This window comes from Miscanthus floridulus, chromosome 19 (assembly GCF_019320115.1).
Source record: "Miscanthus floridulus cultivar M001 chromosome 19, ASM1932011v1, whole genome shotgun sequence".
Lineage (NCBI taxonomy): Eukaryota > Viridiplantae > Streptophyta > Magnoliopsida > Poales > Poaceae > Miscanthus > Miscanthus floridulus.
In genome coordinates this window covers 38,982,997-39,004,361 of record NC_089598.1, presented here as the reverse complement: position 1 = coordinate 39,004,361, position 21,365 = coordinate 38,982,997, and the positions used below count along the sequence as shown (strand labels likewise).

Genomic DNA, 21,365 nt, shown 5'->3' with positions numbered 1-21,365 from the left:
TTTTCCCTTTACAAAACCACACATTTGCAAGACCACATGAAATCCATGTGATATGAACGCATGGGAGTTGTTCTGGCCATGGGTGGACCGAACCCTGGACTTTTCATGTGCCAGCCCCGTGGGCAGGTCCCCTAGGGCCCACGGGCGCCCCTATGGGACCAGGCCCTACTACCTGTTTTGGCCCAAGATTTTGGCCCATTTTTTGCCTGGTTGTCGCTCATTTTGTCCCTGACTCATTTTTAGACTGACTTAGCCAATTTCACCTACGGCTTTGCCTAACCTTGCTGTTTCACCTCATGTTACCCGTTCTCGGCCCGATGTGAGCCGTTTTCGTATCCCATGACCCATTTTCGCCTCCCCTGAACTATTTTTGGCCTGATGTGAGCCGTTTCTGCCCCAACGTGACCTGTTTCTACTTCTCATGAGCCATATCACTTGCGTGCGCTACAGGTCCTAGTCACGCCCACCATTCGTGCATAAATACACATAGGTCCAACCAACCAAGGAACCAACCAACCGATGGATCCACCCTTTGCCATCGATGCTTGCTATGATAGGCTGTTGGATGGCCAGGTAGGCCACGAGGTGACCAAAACATGCGAACAACATGCAGGGCGTCCGACCAGCCATATCTAGCCATAGCCACACATGGACGCATGATGGCCACCCATGGCAGTCAGGTAGCTAGCAGGAGCCAGCTGAAGCTGACCACGGTAGGGTGACGGCTGGCCAGGGATGCTACGCGGGTGGCCGAGGGCCATGGAGTAGTCTTGAAGAAAACATTCAAAAAAACTAGTGGTTTTGTGATAGTTTACCCAGGTCTTAGCCACCCGAACCCCTCACCCCCTACTATACCCGAGGAGCATCCCCCTCCTAGATGTTCTAGGAGTTTTCCCTTCACAAAACCACACAGTTTTGGAAGACCACATGAAAATCACGTGATATGAAGTTTTTTTCACGTTTTTGCTCACAAACTAGGGTTTTGGAGAACGGGGTCACACAGGACTCGTTGTGGCCACGGATGACCGGACTTTGGACTTTTCATGTGCCAGCCCCGTGGGCGTGTCCCCTAGGGCCCACTGGGTGCCCTGGTGAGACTATGCCCCACTGCCCATTTTTTGCCCCCATTTTGGCCCATTTTTTGTTGTTTTCGCTCGTTTTGTCCCTTACTCGTTTCCCAACCGACTTAGCCATTTTCACCCACCTTTGCCTGACCTTTCCGTTTCACCTCCCGTTACCTGTTCTCGACCCGATGTGAGTCGTTTTTGCCTCCCGTAAACTGTTTTTGGCCCGATGTGAGCCATAACTGTCACGCGCGCTGCGAGTCCTAGTCACGCCCGCCATCCGTGCATTAGGGCTTCTACTACAAGCTGGCCTCATAGCCCGATGCAGGATCATCCTCATCTCACTGTACCTAGTTCCTAGGTGGGGTGGTTTTAGCTGCACAGCCTAGTGTTCTATGACTTCACCTGTTTGTCTGAAGTTTGTTTAGCATATGTATCTACTCTTTTATATAAAATGTTCTATCATATTTTGATCTATTTAATCACTACAAATTATCTTTCTTGCAATGTGTCCTTGAATATGCCCTCAATCTGAGAAAATGGCAGCAACTACACGCCGCCCGACATGGTCACCATGTCCGACTTGTTCTGTATCTACGTGGACAGCACCCTCTCGGGTCCTCCCAAGTCATCCTCTTGTTCGTCGGTAGCTTCTTCCTCGAGTTGTGCATGGCCATGAAACCTATAGTCGCGATTGATAGTGTAGACCGTATTGAGAGGAGAGGACGTTCCGGAGCTTGACCTTCCTCTTCGTCACGCACGGTCTCCAGTGTGCGGCCGATCATGTGCCGCCTGATGGGTCCGTTGCCACCACCGGCACTGGGGTCATCAGCTTTGCCACCACCTGTCACCGATGGACTCCGTGTCGGTGCCGACGCGGCAGTTTGGGATCTCGGTCTCGGTATGGATGGCAGCGGGGCGGGTTCAGGGTGGACATATGTGGGTTTCAGGTCCAACAGGTTCGAGTTCGGGTTTGATTTTTTCCTCCACGGTTCTTGGGTTCGGGGATCCAAAACTTATCGGGTTCGGTTCGAGTTTCGGTTTTTACCCGCGGATACCGAATGGAGGTCTGAAATAGACATTTTGAATAAAAAAACTCATGTGTTTTATTAAGAAATTGTTTATATAAGCTATTAAATTTGTTCTAAACTGAGTCATGAAATTGTGTGTTGTTTATTGCCTCTTATTTATATGTGTGAATATGTAATATATATCATGCATATGTTGCTAAAAATTTATTTTTTTTTTTTTTTGTATCGCCATTTAGTGGTGGGTTTCGGGTTTCGGTTAACCAATCGGATTTCAGGATCCACCGGGTTTGGTTACGGGTTTGGATTATCACCCGATCCAGTGTTTGTGGCGGTTTCGGGTTTTGAATTCAGGTTTCGGGTTCAGGTCCACGAAAGCTCCATCGGATCGGAATCTGCCTCGTTGCCATCCCTATGTGCTATGTCTCAGTGACTGTGGCACCAGCGTGATGGCCCGCGCACAGGTTGAGCGGCGAAGCGAAATGAAGGACGGCGACGAACCTGCCCTTTTGCATCCAGCCGAGCATGGTCTACTCTACGGATTCTAGTAGCGCGCGCGGTGTCCCTAGGAGCCTCAGGGTTAACCTATTTGAGAGAGTTCCACGTTGGATCTGAACTTATATGCAAATTTAAAATACTTCCCAGGGGCTAAGTTGGAAAAAGACACCAGCACACACAGATTGCCATCCTCGTGGACTCCGAGAGGCAACCAGGCGTGGGAGGGCGGCAAGGCAACGTGCGGCGCGGCAAGGAGAGAGGTGTGCGCCGACCGCCGTATCGTGTGGCCGTGCAACACCGACACCGCCCTGCCTAGGGAAGCATGTGTAGCCAGCCTCGACCGAGTGAAGCTAGTTTTTAGAGAATTCTTTGGTTGCCATTAAAACTTATAACAATCCCTTTATTGCCGGTCAAAAATATGCATTTTGCGTTCCCTTCATTGCTATTCTGTCAATTCCGTAGGTAACGGCGTTTGGAGGAGCTCCTAGACTCAGCGCCGTCACCATTGGAACGAGCAGAGCACGCGACGGCGTTCGCACTGGAACTGCGAAGAGGGCAGCGCAGATCGTGCAGCGCAGGTGTGCCATTCTGGGCGTATGCCTGGAGGCGGGCGGCGGCACCCGCACGGGCTCCAGGTGCGCCCAGTGTTGGCGAACAATCTCCGGACTGCATGCAATTTGATAGCAAAAGAAGAACACGGAGATGCAGTTTTTAGATGACAGAGCACAATGTCGAGTGTCTCAAGCAAGAAAGTAGAATGAAAGCTGATGCCTCTTCTACTAGCACTCTAGCATCAGGCAACCGATACACTACACCTATATATATCGAAAAACAGGAATAAACTCGTGCACACCGCAAATTATTGAGCCCACAAACATAAGCACACAATGACGTGGTCACCGCGCCCACCTCCTGCATGCTGCTCCTGAAGACGTGCTCTGCCATCCAACATATGCCGAGCAACATCAGGCCACGACCACAAATTAGTACCCGGCACCCTTGCCCTTGCGACCTTGGCGCGACCTGCACCAACGCTCGGAACTGGCGAACAGCTCGATGCACATGCTGAATAACGCTTGCAGCCCTGCTTCGTCCTAAACATGCTCTAAAGCTAAAGCAACCTACACTTTGAGACGGAGGAAGTACAAGGCCACTCCTATGTCAATAGCAAGAATTTATCCAGTTATCAAAAAAAAAGCAAGAATTTATTCAAACTCATACAGAAATATATTGGACTTCCATAAGCTCATGCAAAAACATATCGGCACTGCTAGCGCCCGCCCGCGTTCGGATGCCCTCGCCTGCACTCCGTCTTCCACCCGCGCACCAGCATCCCGCGCCCGCCTACGCGGGGCCCACGCTACACGACTGCACGTGGGGAGTCCCCGCTCATGCCCCCTCCGCTTCGCACACGCATGCACGCGGCCAACAGCTACAGCAGGTGACTACAGTAGGTGGCTACGCCAGCATCCAGAAGAGGGGGAGGGGCGGTGGATGCCTAGCCGGTGCCGGGAGGAGGAGGAGGAGACACCGAGGCGAAGGTGAGGCAGCAGAAAAGCCAGGACAGAGATGCAACACCCAATCTACTCTTCAAACATCCGGATGCAATACTTGCAACATACGTCTGAAGGTAGATGAAACATGCATCTGAAACACTAGCTACAACACCAGATCTACTTTTACAACATCAAGATGAAACACTTGCAAAATTTAGATGAAACATCTGAAACACTTGAAACATACTTTTGCAACATGAGCTTTGCTTAGACGAATTGAGGCACGCCGGCGCGGGCGTCGACGGCAGCGCATGGACATCGTTGTGCGGCAGCGGCACGCGCAACTCGTCGGCGGGCGCGACGTCACACGAATCTCATCCTCCTCGCCTCCTTGCTGAAGCATCCGTCGTGGAGGCTCACCGGCTTGGTGGAGGCGGCCGTGGCTCGCCAGCTCGGTGGAGGCGGTCACGGCAAGAGGGCCGAACACGGTTAGGAGGCAGCGCAGTGGAGGCAGGCGAGGCAGACTAGGCCCGGTGGAAAATGCGGCGCAAAGGAGACAGCAGGGGATGGGGCGCGGCGCTGCAGGGGACCGGCGGTAGCGGCGAGGCAGAATGGGGTGGGCGGATGGGCACGACGACACAGGGAGAAAATGGCACAGCGAGCATTGAGGCGCGCGAACAGGACGAGCAGATATGATCACTGGGCGAGCGGCGCGTGCTGGAGTGAGCGGAGGGAGGTGTCCGTCCGAACATCTTAATTTTTTTAAAGACCTGTATCATTATCGAAAACATATTGGGCTTCGATAAATGAACCCATTTCCATTTTGTGTTGCTGCCCACTCGTCAGCCCGGACTACTACTTCGGCATCGCCAATACTAAAATGAGAACAACAATCAAGATAATGCATTAATGCCTTACTTTCGTCTGAATTTTTTATTTTTTTAGCCTTCTTTTTGAAAACCTTTTACAAATATACCCCTAGAGGTATGATTTCAAAATCTGGACCCTTAGCTCGGCGCCATCGTTGCTGGCGCCGAAGTCTTGGGCTCGACGCAGACGTGGCGGTGACTTGACAAGCAGCTCGGCGTCATAGATCCTGGCGCCAAGCTTGGCGCCGTAGATCCTAGTGCCGAGCTTGGCGCCATGATCTATGGCGCCGAGGTGGTGTTTTAACCCCGGCCCCAACCTTCCTGCTCGAGCCTTCTTCCTCTTCTTTCTCCTCCCTCTCGGATTTTTTCTCTCCCCACTTCGCCCTACCTCACGAATCGGCATATTGGATCTTGGAAACATTGATTTGATCCATAGATCTTCGAGAGCAAGGTATCCTCGCTCCCCTCATAGTTTTTTCGTATCAATTCGGTATATATTAGTCGGATTTTTCAACCTAAGAATAGTTATGACTTAGGGTTTCATGTAATTTTTAATATTTATATTATACAACCGTAGGATGATGCCAAGGCGTAGAAAAGCTAGCAAACCTAGGTAACCGCAGCGCATGTTGTTATGTTATGGGTTCATTGTTGTGCATCAAATGGGAAACCCTAGGTTTAGGGTTTAATGTTAATTGCTTGCAGTTCTTAGAGCAAAATTGGTTCTATTGTAGTTATGGTTCTCATTGACATTAATTAGTGATGTTTTGATTTTTGTTTGTTAAATTACAACTGTTTTGTTAGATGCAAGAAATGTATTGTGAGGAGTTTTTGCGAAAACAGGGTCGTCCTCAAGAATTATACCCCGACGCCTCTAGCAAAGATGCCCCCGTCCCTTCTGACCTCTCTGTCCCTAACTGTGACTGTGGTTTCTCGGCCGACGTGTTTCAATCGAGACATCCAGACACAACGGCGCGTTGCTTCTACACATGCAGTCATTTTAATGTAAGTAATTATTTCCACTGTCTTTTTTCTTCATTTGTGTAAATAGGCTACTAATATTTTATTGGAATCTTGTTGTGTAGGACCATGAGAGGTGTTTTTTCTTTCAGTGGATCGACGGTGCAGAGAAGTTTGCCCCTAGGTACCTCCTTTTTGACGATTGGTGTAGAGGGAGATATCCACGTGAGCACTTCCAGCGTTGGGTTCCACCCCCCTAACCCCCCGCCAATGATGGCTAAGGAGAAGCACCTAGCCACAGTTAGACAACTCGAGGAACCTCCTCTGTGCGAATGCGGAGATCGAGCTGTGATAAACCCTGAGAATATGTTGGAGTTTGTGTGTCCGAACAAACACGAAGTAAGTGGAAAGTGTATCTGTTTAAATATTTGTCTCTATATGTGTGCGTGTACTAATGTATTCTCTTGTAGCGTTATGGATTTGTGAAGTGTCGTTTCAATGAGTGGCTCTACGGTCCTAAGAATCAATGGCTGGAGCCACCAAAGACAAAGGAAAAGAAGAAAGAAAGGTTAATTTACAAAGCACCTCCAGTCAAGTGTGAATGTTGTGTTAAATTCAACTACGGTCTAGTCCCTACGGAGCTTGGAATAGGACATTATTGCGGCCATATGGTTGACTATGATGAGGTTGAGGTAAATATGAAATCGTATTTTGTTTCTTTTGCTAAGACATATATGATATAATTTTTATTTGAACAGAGCACTAGAAAATATAGGTGGGAATGTTATGATGGTCAAGCTAAGTTCTTGGATGAACTGAAGGGGAGGCAAGTAATTTCACAGAAGAGGGGATATGGACCTGACTACGTCAACCTATTCGTTAAACATCACAAAAACAAGATGCGTGAGTTTGCTAGACAGTGTGGTATTCGTAACCCGATCAATGTTGTGCTTGACAAAGGGGATTTGAGAGACGGAGGAAGTTAGAGGAGGAGAGGGCAAAGAAGGAGGTAAGGGAGGAGACAAGAGTACAGATGCAGGTCTTGAACGAGCATGTTGTTGCATTATGTGCCAGTGAGTTGTTGAAAGCCTTTTTTTCGTTGCCTGATTTTAAATGTAATATAATCACGTTGCTAACTGATTGTATTTTATACATGAAGAGATTGGATGCAGCGATGACCATGCCGTAGAGGTGGCTCGTGCAAGGTATGAGGAAAAGAAGTTAGATGAGCATAGAACGCGAGCTGGTCGCACCGTTCAATCACCGATTGTATTGTCTAGTGAGGGGGATGAGGATGAGGACGACACTGCCAGGTTGAGCGATCTCATCGCTCTTGCTGAGGCGGGCTTGCAGACGGAGGAGGTAGAGGACGACACTGGCAGACTGAGCGAGCTCATCGCTCTAGCAGAGGCAGAGGAGGCTGAGGACGATACTGACAGACTGAGCGAGCTCATCGCTCTAGCAGAGGCGGGCTTGTAGGCGTAGGAGGCTAAGGACGACACTGACAGATTGATCGGAATGAGCAAGATTGCTGAACTCGTGAACTCTTGGATCACGACGGTTGGGAAAGATACACCTCAGCATCTCAATATCACTCTCTGTCATCTCTCCAACAGGGCGATCATCATCAGAATCAAGAGCTCTTGCCATCTTATATGGCTTCGAATCATTCATAATTTCAACACTATTGGAGCCACGGAATCCATCTCCACAGAGCATTTGCGTAGCAACAGGGGGGGCACATCCACATTGTCCGGAATGTCTCCTGCAACATAAGTAGAGAAATGAGGAAATAATAAAAGAAATGGATGTAAGGAATGGGGTAAGCTCCTAGTAACCATGCGGATAAGACACTTATTCGGATGATTCTGTGTTAAAGGGATCTCATGAGGAGGATCTACCACAACAACATGAGTCTAATAAACATCTCCAACTACCTTATTGGAGGCAGATTGAGCATCGAGAACCGTAGGTGCAACCACCACATCCATATCAGGTTCCGGGACGGGAGGGTCGAAGTGTGCCTGTTGACCCATTGGTGAGGAATGCCCTTGAGGAATGGGATTAACTAACACCCGACGCGTAACCATGTCCAAACATTACAGCTGGCTCTTCATAGCCGATCTCACATAGTTCTCCCACTGATCCGCGCATCCAATTAGGATCGTTCGTCTGAGGATGTTGGGAGGATAACCTAGGTGCAGTACACCCTCAACTGCAATGCCATCATCATCATCGCCAAGGCAATGCAACTCCTCCCGAGCCCTTGCAACTATCTCACTAAACGATGGCTTCTTATTGAATAGCACAGGCACGCTTTGCATGTCAACAAACTCAACATATCCATAGCGATCGCTTTCAACGGTACCTCTATGATATATGGTCACTAGGTTGTACATCTATTTCAAATACGTAACAAAATACATGTCCTTTAGTCCAAATTAAATGATAGATAGTACCTAACAAGTACTTTCTAACTACAAGCTAAGTAAATAAGATAATAACTACGTATATATATACAGTGTACTCACTAAATAGCTAGATCCTATTTAGTTAACTAAATATATAACTATCTATCTAAGTAGCTATCTAACTATATTTATGTACATATGTATCTATGTTTCAATCTATCTACATATCTATCTCACTAGATCACTAACTAAATCAACTACCAGAGTCATTGCTTTAACTAGTAAATAACAAATGCCAAAACTACTACACTACAATCAAAGCTAACTAAGTACGTTCAATGCAAATTCATAATTTTTACCTGTCCGACGACGGAGTCGTGGACATCAACGGAGTCGCAGCAGACGCCGGACGTGGGTAAAGCCGACGAGCCGGGCCAGCGGTGGCACGGTCGGGCGCTGCAGGTGCTGGGGATGGCGGTGGCGCACAACGGGCACGGGATGCCCGGCGCTCCGCGCAACGAGGCCGGCACGGCGGGCACGAGCGACACGGCGGGCGAGGCCGAGCGTGGGCAACACAGCACGACGAGCGCAGGTGGCACGGCACGATGGGCGCGGGCAGCACGATGCGGCGCAGCCATGGCACCGGCGGCACATCGGGCGAGGTCGGGCACAGGCGGCACGATAGGCGCAGCAAGGGGTCCGGTGCAGGCGCGGCGACCGAGCAAGGGCTAGACAGGGCGGTGCGCTGGCGGTGCGAGAGAGAGAGAGGGAGAGTAACCACGGCACCGAGCTCAACGCCAATTGATCTACGGCGCCAAGCTGCCTGCCAAGTCACCGCCACATCAGCGTCAAGCCCAAGAGCTCGACGGCAGCAACAATGACGCCGAGCAGTGTAAGCTCGACGGCAGCAACGATGACACTGAGTTAAAGGTCCATATTTTGAAATCTTACCTCCAATGACATATTTGTGAAAAAAAAAATCAAAAAAAGGGCTAAAAAAATTCGGCATTGAAAGTGTGGCACACGAGCAGGCAACCGTCTCTACCACTCGAAATCCCGAAGAATTGCAACCACAAAGTCATATATATACCAAGTCTTAATAAGAATCATCAGGGGCAAAGAACAATATGCGGGGGAGGGCAACATAATCTTAAGTCTGATAGCCGTCGTCCTAGAATGACCAAGTGCGCAAGCAAGATGGATCATGCCAACAAAATCCCAGAGGCACCACCGCACCAGGTCATAAATATGCGGAGATAATAAACGGTAGAGACCATGGTTACCTATATATTTCTATAAACAACTCATCTGAGTCGCAGCGACCTGCGAACACAATGTTCATGCAATCACCCGAGACTCCACTACACCACAATCTCTAGCAGCCGATCTGGAATACGCTCCTCCAATATCCCATATGACAAACAAGGGGCGTGTGCCAGGCAAGAATACATAATGGGCCTGTTTGGTATAGCTTATAAGCTGCCTATGGCCAAAATAAGCTGAAATCAATAGCCAAACGCTACGCTTTTCAGCAGCTTATTCTGACCACGCTTATTCCCACAGCTCCCATTTGTACTAAAAAGCAGAAGCTGCATCAGACCATTTTGACCGCCGCTTTTACTCTATTTGTGGAGCTTATCTGGGAAGCGCTTACCTAATAAGCTGTACCAAAGAGGCCCAATGTTCATGAATACCAATCAGCACGGTTAGTATTTTGGCGGAGCTGGTGGCAACCGGTTCGGTGTGCGCCGGCTGCCAGAGTTGGCACCTGAGCTCACATCCCCGTTCTCGTAGCGCCGACTGCGACCATCAGCACTTCTGGACCTTGATTCACTGTTTTTGCTTGCAGCAACAGGCCCATTTGATGCGGAATCAAAGGCAGACCTCCAGTCCTCACCCGAGCGACTCGGTGTTCGAGGGCTCTCTGCGAATAATGATTTTTTGATCGTTACGAAATCTTCCACATAATGTGAAACAAAATGTCTAAATTGCTATTTAATTATACTTTCCGTGTGCGCATCCAACCAGTGTGCAAAATGTATCAAATGCTAAATGGTACAACAATAGAAAGAAACATCTAAAGGATCTATTTGAACATAAGCTAGACCAGCCTTGACAATAAGGTTCATTAGCTAAATAAGGCTTTGGGACATGAGCCTCCTTGGCTCCTTGCATGACCATTGCATATATAAGCTGACTTCTTAATGTTGGCTAATATAATTACAAGGAAGACTTGTTAATTACAAGCCTAGCAAACATCAGAACTATGGTTAGCACAGGACTACTAGCACTGCTTTATCAAGTAATAATCACCAGCTAATTTGTTTTGTTTGGCCAGGAATCTTAAGAAAATACCTTCAATGAGCATCAAAGGTACCCACGGACAGTTTATTATCTACATTAGGCACTAAACCATATTGGCCAATAGTCTTTACAGGATAGCATAAGGGGAGAAAGTTTGGCAGCACTTGATGTTGTTAAACAGATAATGAAAATGGCAGCTTACCAGCTTCAGGGGTGTCATTAGAATAAGAGGAAACAGATGCCCTGTTGTCATGGATACTGAGTTGACGAGTAAGTTTTGACAGGAGTGATGATTGTTTTTGGTACTTCTCCCTTCTGCGCTTAGCATTATGGTCCTCTTGAAGAAGCTCTTCAATCTTAGCATTGCTTTGCCCGCTGGTGGAGAAATGAATGAAAATACAAAAGTTATTCAAAATGTACTAAAAATAAGCATAAGCCATACTGAATATATGGCAACCAAAATTGATTAGAAATATTACAAAAGGAGAGAATATAAATCTGTAATAGTGAGTTTTACATCCTTAATTTCGAAACGGTGTCCAGATAAAGTAAGGAATTCAGAACAATCATACAGGCTACAATCCAGATTATTAGGTCCAGGAGTTAGTGTACTAGTATGTTCAAGTATATGCCAGCTTTATTTCCTTGAATGGCATATTGCAACAATATTTCTTATTCTAACTGAAATGTGAGATTATGAAGCTATTTAGCATAAACAAGCCGCTAGGTGCTAATCTATGGATGAAGAAATAGAAAACACATACTCCCTCCATTATATTTTCATTTGGTATTCCACTTTGACCACTATCACAGCATATTTTTATTTATAAAGCTAATATTTATGGGATTACAAAATTACTTCTCAACAAAAGTCTACACATGGCTCTTCTGTTTGCAAACTAAACAATATCTTATAAACTGACAGTTGAAGTTTCAAAAGTTTGACTGCATCTTGTCCAGAATGTCAAGTGTTTGAGAACAGAGGGAGTATTAATGTACAGAACATCAACCTTATCGAGCTGTATAGCTGGTTAAGCATGTCTTCCTTTGCTTTCTCCACTTGGCAAAGCACAATAGCCTAATATAAGCACAGACAAATAATGAAAATTTGATACAAATACAAGGCTATACAACTGATTGACAGAACAATATGAACCTTCGGAACATTTGCTGCCAGACTATTCAAAACAGCCTCAACATAACCACGAACTTCTTGAGACATCCATCTAAGTTCTTCTTCAGGATCAGCAGGTCTCCGTGACATAGTATCCTTTCAAAAAGTGTATGATCAGATGTTAGTTTGTGTATTTTAATGGAACAGTATTTGTATTGGCACTTCTCAAACATACAAGGGAACCTAAAATTACATGATGACCCCAATAAATAAAGATTTAGTTGAGTAAAGCAAAACTACAAATGAAAGCTAGAAATGCAATTCAATTATGTATTAATCTAGAACTTACTAAAGCGCCATCCGAATTGCTTTGCCTCATAGAACCACCCTCAGTACTTGGACCCTTGAAAGAACCCCCTTTGCTCTGAATAACAGCTTTGATCTTATTTACCCACTCGACCTTGTCAGCCATGCTCTCAGCCTTTAACACAACAGCACTATGAGCTGCAAAATTTAAAGCAAAGAATAATAAAAAACAGAATCATGAAGCAAATATAACTCTGTAGGCTGTACGATTCAAGGGTATATCAACCTTTTAGGACTGTTTTGTATGCAACCCTGTTAGTAATCTTAAATACAAGACTTGGTGTTTTTTCTGATCCATTTGCCTTTTTTGAGTCTTTTGAACTTTTAGAAGGTTCTTCCTCCTCTACCTCCTCAAGGTTGCACTCCTGCAAATGAATACAGCTTACAACATAAGCAACTTGCTGAAGTAGTCCATCTCACAGTTCTTAACATCAAGCCATGTTTTGCCAAATCAGTATAACTTTCTACTAGGGTCCAGAGAACAGGGAAAAACTGTTGAAGTGGTAATGCAAAAGTTACATGATCATTATATCATCTCAGTGTCACATCGAATAAATAACACATTATGAAGGCAAAGGTTATGCACACCTCAAGAGTGATGACACCACGAAAATGTCTCTCCTCTTGTTTCTTTGTGTACCCAAGCTGGCATAGAAACAACACAGTGAATAAAACCACACCCACAGATCAAACAAGAACCATGAAATACAATAATCAATAAGCAGTAAGTAAACAGTTGAAAACCAAAGGGCTTTCACATACATATCAAATAAATCAAGAGTTCAAAAGAAATGTTCTGAAGAACTGATTAACCTTTCCACTCTTCTCATTAAGAACAAACCATCTTTTGCTCCACCCATTAGTTTTTGCGCTTTTCTTTAAGAGGTAACCTGCAGAGGAACAGAAGAATATGCTTATAGGCTTACTTCTCCAATCAATCAAAATGTATTCATTGCAGTTAAATGGGGAACGTCAAGATTGAAGTTAGTTCGTACATGGTGCAAGTATGCAGTTAATTTGTGACAAGGAACATTAAAGAAAAATGTGATATCTATTTTAGGTTTAGCAGAACGTTGGTTTGCACAAGCATAGATGCATAATGTTTGAGAATGTATTTCCATGACCTAACTTAGGCACAGTAAGATTTTAGGAGTATTGTACCTGCAGTAATTTCACCAGCAGGACCAGCAACCTGCAAATTTGATCCCTCTTTTGCGTCTTTATCTTGCTGGCCAGATTTGTCTTTCATTGATTTTAAGCTGCCACCACCTTGCTCAGCATCTGTTTGGGGACTGGAGGCCTATAATAACAGTTTAATCAACCACCAGAGCCAATATATACTGTAACTGTAAGCCAAAAAAGTCAGTATGAACTATACACCTCTAACCAAAAGATCCCATAGTTCAATATTTATAATCAAATACTACTGCATAGACGCAAAATCATACCCTCTTAGATGTTGACTGTTCAGCTTCCTGTGTTTTCTTAGAAGATCGATTTCTTAACTCATCCTCCCGACGCTGCCTTTCCATTCTGTCAATACAAGACAAATATAAGGACATGGGTCAGTGTTTAATAATTTCATCATGAAACCAGATGTTGCTGGAGCTGAATAATGGACAGTTTTGTTTACAACAGATAACAGAACTGCAATTCACTACATGCAACATAGATAATATATATATATATATATATATATATATATATATATATATAAACTCCAAACAGAGAAGAGTCACAATCACAACCTTAAGTCGCCTATTTCCGTCTGTGTTTATGTATGATGTGGTTAACTAATAGAGTAGCTACTTGGAAGTGCAGATATGTTTTGTACTACCTCAGCCTAAAGCCAATTGAATTTAATGGTCCAGTAATGCCAGGCTTACAGTGGAAAAAGAGGTGACAAATGAAAGCATATAATACTTCTTTTTGTCAAGTTACAAGCACAGAGCAATGCGAATGAAATATAACAACTAGAAACAAACTACAGCAACCTGATGACTGACCTTCTTTGCACTAAGCGGATGAAATGTTGGGGAGGAACAAATGCACGTTCCATATCAACAAGCGCGACAACCATCTTTTTTGCATCATTTTTAAAGGTCTCCAATGCATTTGATGCTATTGCAACAACCTTGACCAGACAAAAGAAAGTTTACACCCCATTAAGGCCACACACAGTATCAACAAGCAGAAAGAGGAAAAATATGTGTAAAACAGAAAAAGTGATACCTCACGCTTGAATGGAGGATACCTTCCAAGTCCTGGTGTGGCATTTGCGGAAGCATTGACTATGTCTAACAATACACGATGAACCTAATGCAATGAAAAATTAGTTTTCCATGGAAGGAGGCAAGATGGACACTAAAACTATATACAGTATTACTTCATAATGTGTACACACAAAGAACTTCACGACAATATACACAAGACATGACTGACAAAGACAATACCAAAGAGGGCATAACATATAATAGCACATAGAAAACACTTGATAGACCAAAACCTAACTGGACAAGTGGACATAAAGAATTTCCTCTAGATAGAAATCACAAGCATTAGTAGTTACTAGTTAACAGCTGAGGGATATTAGTCATGGTACATGAAATTCAACCTCAATTTAAAAAACTAAAATCAGGTAGGCAAGAGCAAGAATAGATAAACAAAAAATAAATACACATCATTCAAATGCATCCGATGAGAACTAAACTTTAATTTATAAGGTACTCCCTCCGTCCCAAAACAAATGCAATTCTAGGTCCGAACCTGGACAAGCATTTGTCCAGATTCGGACCTAGAATTGCATTCCTTTTGGGATGGAGTATTGCAACAATTGTCAAAACGCAGCTACTAATTTTCTTCACTGCTTGTCTCCTGAGGGGTAGGGAAGAACAAAAGTAAATGTGTAGAAGCTAACACAGAGTTGTGATGACTATCTTATTGATTGATTGGGACGTACCTCTTCAACACATAGTCGTGATGGTTCCTTTGCCATTTCCAGTACTATTTTTATTAAGGATCTCAACCCTTTCTCTGGAGATATCAAATATGGTTGATAACCATCGGCTTCCAAGACAATCTATTGTGTGGAGAAAAATCTGTTTAATTATGTGCTAACTGCCAACCAGAGCTCAATTAAAAAATTGGAAGTGATCGTACCCTTTTGACATTGTTCAGATCGAAATGTCGGTCCAATGGTAGCTGTTTAATTCTGTCTGGAAACTTGCCTTCAAAACTTGCAACAATTTTCCAACCAGATCCCTTTTATATTGAAAACAGTACACTTTGTTACTCACATCATTATCAACTATTAATTTTAGGAGGTATAACTGCATAACCAAATTTGAAGTGTAAGTTCATTACTAACCTCACCAGATGTTATGTGAGCAAGAAACTTGTCCTCAAATTCTCGGCACAGCTCCAAAGCAACTGCCCGGGTTCCTTCGGGACTTTGTACCATAGATTCTCCCAGCCTTGCCAGTTCATCTTGCACCATTTGAGACTTACCCTGAAGGCTGAAATTGCAGCACAAGAAGCAAATGGGTTTAATTTTAGCAACATACCATGCATAAAAGTGAATAAATACCATTGTAGTAAGAGAAGAACTCATGTGCTACTGTATAGCATTTATATGTATTAGATAGCAGAACCGAGACATAATTCTTACCCACTCAATAGGTTAGGAACCCGCACTTTCATTCTTTTACGGATTTGCTTAGCAATTGTATCAACCAAAGCAGTTCTACCAAGCTTATTCTGAGAAACTCCAGTTAAGATGTTTTTCAGGCTTTCAGCTTCAGCTCGCCAAGCTGTTTCTAGCGAGTTTTCAGACCCAACTGATTGTGCTGACGCAATCGCAACAGATTGTCCAATTAGAGCAACCCACTCGATGTCAGGAAGATTTTTTGGACCCTTGTTCGACAATAGGGCCTGAACACAAGCTATAGTTTTTGCATCTCCATTTGCTTGATCAACTTTGCTTATAACACCAACAGTTCTTGTCCCTACAGTTACAGTGAATGAAAATACATCAGTTATCAGTTACTACAATAAAATTATAATAAACTACCGAGGATATTTTCAGACAAGACACAGACCATCTGAATCGATATCCTTGGCCAACCTCAGAGCTCGAGACGATGCGACATCAGCAGCTTGCATTGCAGGTATGACAACGAGCAGTATTGCATCATTGTGCCCAGCATACTCATTGATCTAAAGTAAGAAACAATCAGCACTCTGCTAAAGAGTAAGGAATTTGATGGCCTTAAAAGAACTAGAAGTGATCTCCATAAGTAAATGTGCAAGGATAATTTAAAAGCTATCAAATAAAATGATACAAGCTACAGAGAAATCAAAGCTATGTTCTAGTGGCCCCAAGATAAAACATATAGCTTGTCTTTCACAATTTAATGGTCTGACGGAAGTTCATTGTGGATATTACTGTGCAAGCAGTTAACCAGAACTCTACCTAATCTCTAAGCATCTATGTACAGCAAAAATAGTTTAGAAATAATTCAAATACCTACCATGGAATCATCAACAGCTCGCTGGTCTATCCCAGGTAAATCAATCAACTTTAATGAGGGAGCTGAAGAAAAAAAACAGGAAAAGTATTGTGAGGATTTCACAAAGCAGCACAACAAAATAGAAAGGCAAACTAACAAAGCAGATTTAGTACAGCAACTATGTGGGGGTTCACCAATGTTAGAACATCAATACATAGAAAGATGTACTGGCAAATGATTATACTGCTCCACAGTGCAATGTGCAAACACAGATCATACAGTGTCACAAGCATACATATACCAGCCCAACTGTTATTTCATCATTGTTCCATACTAAGTTCAACACCTTACAGTATCACCAAAAGTGTAAGCATACTCTACAGCTAATAGTTGCTTAAATGGTTATACTACTCAAAGCACAAACAAACCTGTACTCGTCCGCAGCTTGAGGTAAATTTCATCAGCACGGCCCCTCACTGATCCACCAGACGCCCCCTTACTGAGTCTGTCCTGCAGTGAATGCCGGAGGGCACCTGCAGCACAGCAGAACGAAACAGGAAATATAAATGGAAATATAAATATCAAGTTCAAGATCAGGCTCAGCCCCCAAGCTTCCAAAACTCGTCAATAGATGCAGGAAGCACGGCCACGAGCACAGCAGAACCAAACAGGAAATATCAAGTTCAAGATCAGGCTCAGCCCCCAAGCTTCCAAAACTCGTCAATAGGGCCACGAGATCCAACTCACTCGCGGAGACCTGCTGCGACTTGCTGTCGATCTGCAGAACGATGGCCTTGCTGCTGAGCCCCGGCTCCCTCTGAAGTTCAACCACTATAGGCGCCCGCGTCGCCCCGTTCTCCCCCGTCGGCTGCACCGCACACCAACAGCGTTCAAATCCAGTAAAAAAAACAGCACAAGGGAAGAGGGAGGAAACGGAACTAAGCTGCTCGGCTAGGAGGTAGGAGCTCACCAGGACCGGGTGGCCGATGAGGCTGTTCAACACGGCCGACTTGCCAGCGCCCTGCACGGACAAGCGGATCGGAACAGATCAGATCGGGTCACACGAGCAGCAGCAGTGCAGCACGCTAGCAGCAGGAGCAGATCGCGAGGGGTCTCGTGGGGTTGGGGGGCGGCGGGGGACCGATACTCACGACGTTGCCGAGGGCGACGGCGTTGAGGAAGGTGGTGGGGCGGCGTGGCGCGGCGTCGTCGGAGGGGTCGTCGTCGGCGAGGAGCGACGCCGCCTGGCGCATCGACTCGGCGAGCTCCGACAGCTCCTCCATGGCCTCCATGGTCAGCGGTCTCCCCGGCGGCGGATCTCGAGGGATTGGGAGCTGCGGCAACTGGCGGCGAAGGGGGAGACCGAGACCTGAGCTCTGCCCTGGCCTGACGCGGATTTGAAATCTACACGGGGACGGGATGGGGGAGACGTGGGGGTGGTGGATTTGGGCGACACACGAGAGAGACAGATTCACAGATGGGATTATGGGAACGGAGGAGCACATCAACGGAGTCGTTTGCTTGCTTGGCTGCGAAGGTGCACAATTTTTCGAAGAGCGGTTGGGTTTCGCATGTTGGACCGGGCCCCTACTCCCATCGGGTTTGCACCAGGTTGATTTTTGCGTGGGCAGGACGTGTGGCCCATGAAGCGGTTGGGTTTCGCATGTTGGACCAGGCCCCTACTCCCGTCGGGTTTGCACCAGGTTGATTTTTGCGTGGGCAGGACGTGTGGCCCATGAAGCGAAGGCAGGTTGAATCGAGGAAACTTTGTATTTTTGTAATTTTTATTAATTGTATAATTCATTTTAATTTTACAAAAGCTAGTCATCAGTTTCAAAAGAATATGAAAAAGAATTGGAAATAAAAAGTTTCTCACGCCGGCCTACAAATGTTCAGATCTGAAAATTTGTATATTTGAATTAGTGTAGATCCAAATGTTCTCGTGATATTTCAGAAATGAGAGGCTACAAAGTTGTAGGTCAATCAAGTGTAAAATAATTTTATATAAGTTACGTTCATTGAGTACCCATTTTCCATGAAAATATGTTACGATAATGATTCACGGGCATATGCCACCGTCCATACACGGTTCCATAAGAGCAGACCCTATCTCTTTCAGAAAAAAAAACAAATCCCTACTCCCTCGTATGCTTATCTGCTCGGTTTCAAAGCAGTGTGGCCGCTGAAAGGTCTTAATGGCTAGAGGGGGTGAATAGCCTATAAAAAATTCTACAACAACACTTAAGCTAAGATGTTAAATAATTATAAAGCGAAACGAGTGTTGCACTAGCCTACTAAAAATACAAGCCTCATATCCACAATTCTAGTTGCTATAGTCTTTATGTCACACAAAAAGGACTAAGTCACTACCTCTAAATTAGTGAGCTCTTACAGGCTAACTAAAGAGCCTCACTAACCACTAGTAAGACAAGCTAACTCTCAAAACAAATTACACTAAAGAGTTTAGCTACACTAAAAAAGTAATGCAAGAGAGGTAGGAGTGTTATACCACTGTGGCAAGAGATCAATCACAATATATCAATGAACACCAAAGAAATCATCGAAAACAAGATGACACAAGATTTTTTTTCTCTGAGGTTCACTTGCTTGCCGGTAAGCTAGTCTCCGTTGTGGTGATTCACTCACTTGGAGGTTCACGCGCTAATAGGCGTCACACACCTAACTCACAGCCGGGTGCCGCACAACCAACACGAGATTAGGATCCATAAGCCATGCGCAATCCACTAGAGTTGCCTCTGGCGCTTCGTCAGGGAAGGCACAAGAACCTCTTACAATCACAATGATCGGAGCAGGAGACAATCACCTTCTTCCGCTCGACAATCCATCAATCACCGGGCCGTCTTGGTGTCGGCAAACACCAAGAGTAATAAGATATCGCCCAACTAGTGCCACAAGATGCTAGATCACTAAGCAATGCACTAGAGGCTCTACAATCTCACTTAAGATGATATAATCAAGTATGCAAGTGAATGGAGTGGTGTAGCTTGCTCACAATATAAAATCTCAGGACTTTAGGATTCCAAGAGAGTGGCCATGGCCAGCCAAGGGGCTATTTATAAGCCCCATCATGAAATAGAGTCATTACCCTTAGAGTTGGTTTCTGCGAGGGCACCGGACACGTTGGTGTCCCTCCCAATGGTCACTTTTCAATGGCTAGGGCACCAAACACAGTGGCGGTGGCACCGCCCTAGGAAGGGCGATGACCAAGCCACCCGAGACCTCCTCTCTAGATAAAAACAGCGGTGCACCACCCTACGGTGGCGGTGACCGTGGCGGTGACCAACCTGGTTTACCCCACTCTTAGGATAAAAACGGCGGTGGCACCACCCTACCAGTGGCAGTGACCAGGTGGTGCACCACCCTCATCGCGGCGGTCTACACCAACACGTCAGTGCCACCTCCTTCTCTGCTGCTCTCAATCAGGATCAGATGGGCACCGCCCTAGGGGTGGTGGTGCCACCGGACAGGGTGTCGGTGCCAACTCAGCACCTCCCTCTCGCCCTCCTCCAGCCGATTAGGGGTGGCGGTGCACCGGATGGGGCATGGTGGTGCCCCTAGGGCATCACCCTGAGCCTGGTTACGCCTCTGTTTCTTTACCTTTTCCACAACCTTTTGCAAATGTGCTAACACTCCAAGTGTTTCACCATCACGTGCAAGTGTGTTAGCATTTTCATAATTATTTTTCAAATGTTAATCACTTCTCACTGATTGTGCACTAGGCCTAAAATGCATATGCAAGTTTTCCAACACCTAGTGGCACTAGATGATCGAGTTGTCCGATAAGAGCTCCCCTCTTAATAGTACGACCATGTATCCTAGATGTGATCACGCTCTCTATACGGTCTCAATCACTGAAAACAAAATGACCATATGGATATCACCTTTGCCTTGAGTCCATTTTGTTTTTCTCTTTCTTGTTTTCTAAGTCTAGAGCATGATCACCATCATCACATGTCCACCATCATCACCATGGACTCCAACTTGCTCCACCACTTGGATTGGACCATCCTATCTAGTCACACACTTACATGCAAGGATTAGTCCAAATAGTTTTGATCAATTATCTAAAACCAAACTAGGGCTTTTAGCCGTTCTTTCGTTCGCTCTCTTCCCCCACTGCGTGCCCTCGCTCCTTGCGTCGCTCACCTATGTCCTAGTCACCAGTGCCGCTTGCTCCCTCGCCATCTGTCCATCGCCCATTGCTGTCGGGCGCACTGCTGACCCCGCCATAGCCGTTGGGGCACATGTGTCGTGGCGCCTCAGGTCTTTCTCAGTTGAGCCAAGGGCACCCATATGGTAGAACCGCTCGAAATAACACACCTTTGGAGGCGCTCATCTTCTACCAGACACTAAGCACCCCGAAAGCAAGCTATATCAGACGGTTCCATCGAGCACACCCTAAGGGAGAACTCGAATAATCCATATTTTTCCTCCATGATCCAATAATGAGAATGAGTTTATAGTACTTAGTCCATTTCATATAATAACAGTTCTTAGAAATACATTATTACAAAACCAAGTTCACAGTGCGGAATTTAGACAGCGGAATTACAATAAACGTCTAACGATAAGATACATGGACCCGTCTATGTCCACCAGAAGAATCTTCCACACAACAGCTACTCATCAAGGTGCACCTACAATAGGGGTAAATAAACCCTGAGTACATAATATACTCACTAGTGGAAATAATTTCCCGACTCTAAAGGATATGATAGGCTTTATG

General features: G+C 45.4%; 1 protein-coding gene across 1 annotated transcript; it reads right to left on the bottom strand.

The window, feature by feature from the left end:
* Positions 1–9,583: 9,583 nt before the first annotated feature.
* LOC136527098 (dynamin-2A-like) lies at positions 9,584–18,089 on the bottom strand. The gene is made up of 22 exons (XM_066519717.1): positions 17,770–18,089; positions 17,589–17,639; positions 17,366–17,486; positions 17,047–17,151; positions 16,640–16,701; positions 16,208–16,325; positions 15,778–16,114; positions 15,478–15,625; positions 15,270–15,371; positions 15,070–15,189; positions 14,343–14,426; positions 14,117–14,244; positions 13,559–13,643; positions 13,272–13,410; positions 12,924–13,000; positions 12,699–12,755; positions 12,337–12,475; positions 12,094–12,248; positions 11,787–11,900; positions 11,641–11,708; positions 10,833–11,005; positions 9,584–10,250 (listed from the first exon to the last, which is right to left on the bottom strand). Exons 1-22 carry the CDS (start codon positions 17,908–17,910, stop codon positions 10,033–10,035), a joined length of 2,742 nt encoding a protein of 913 aa, XP_066375814.1. The 5' UTR covers positions 17,911–18,089; the 3' UTR covers positions 9,584–10,032.
* Positions 18,090–21,365: the final 3,276 nt, after the last annotated feature.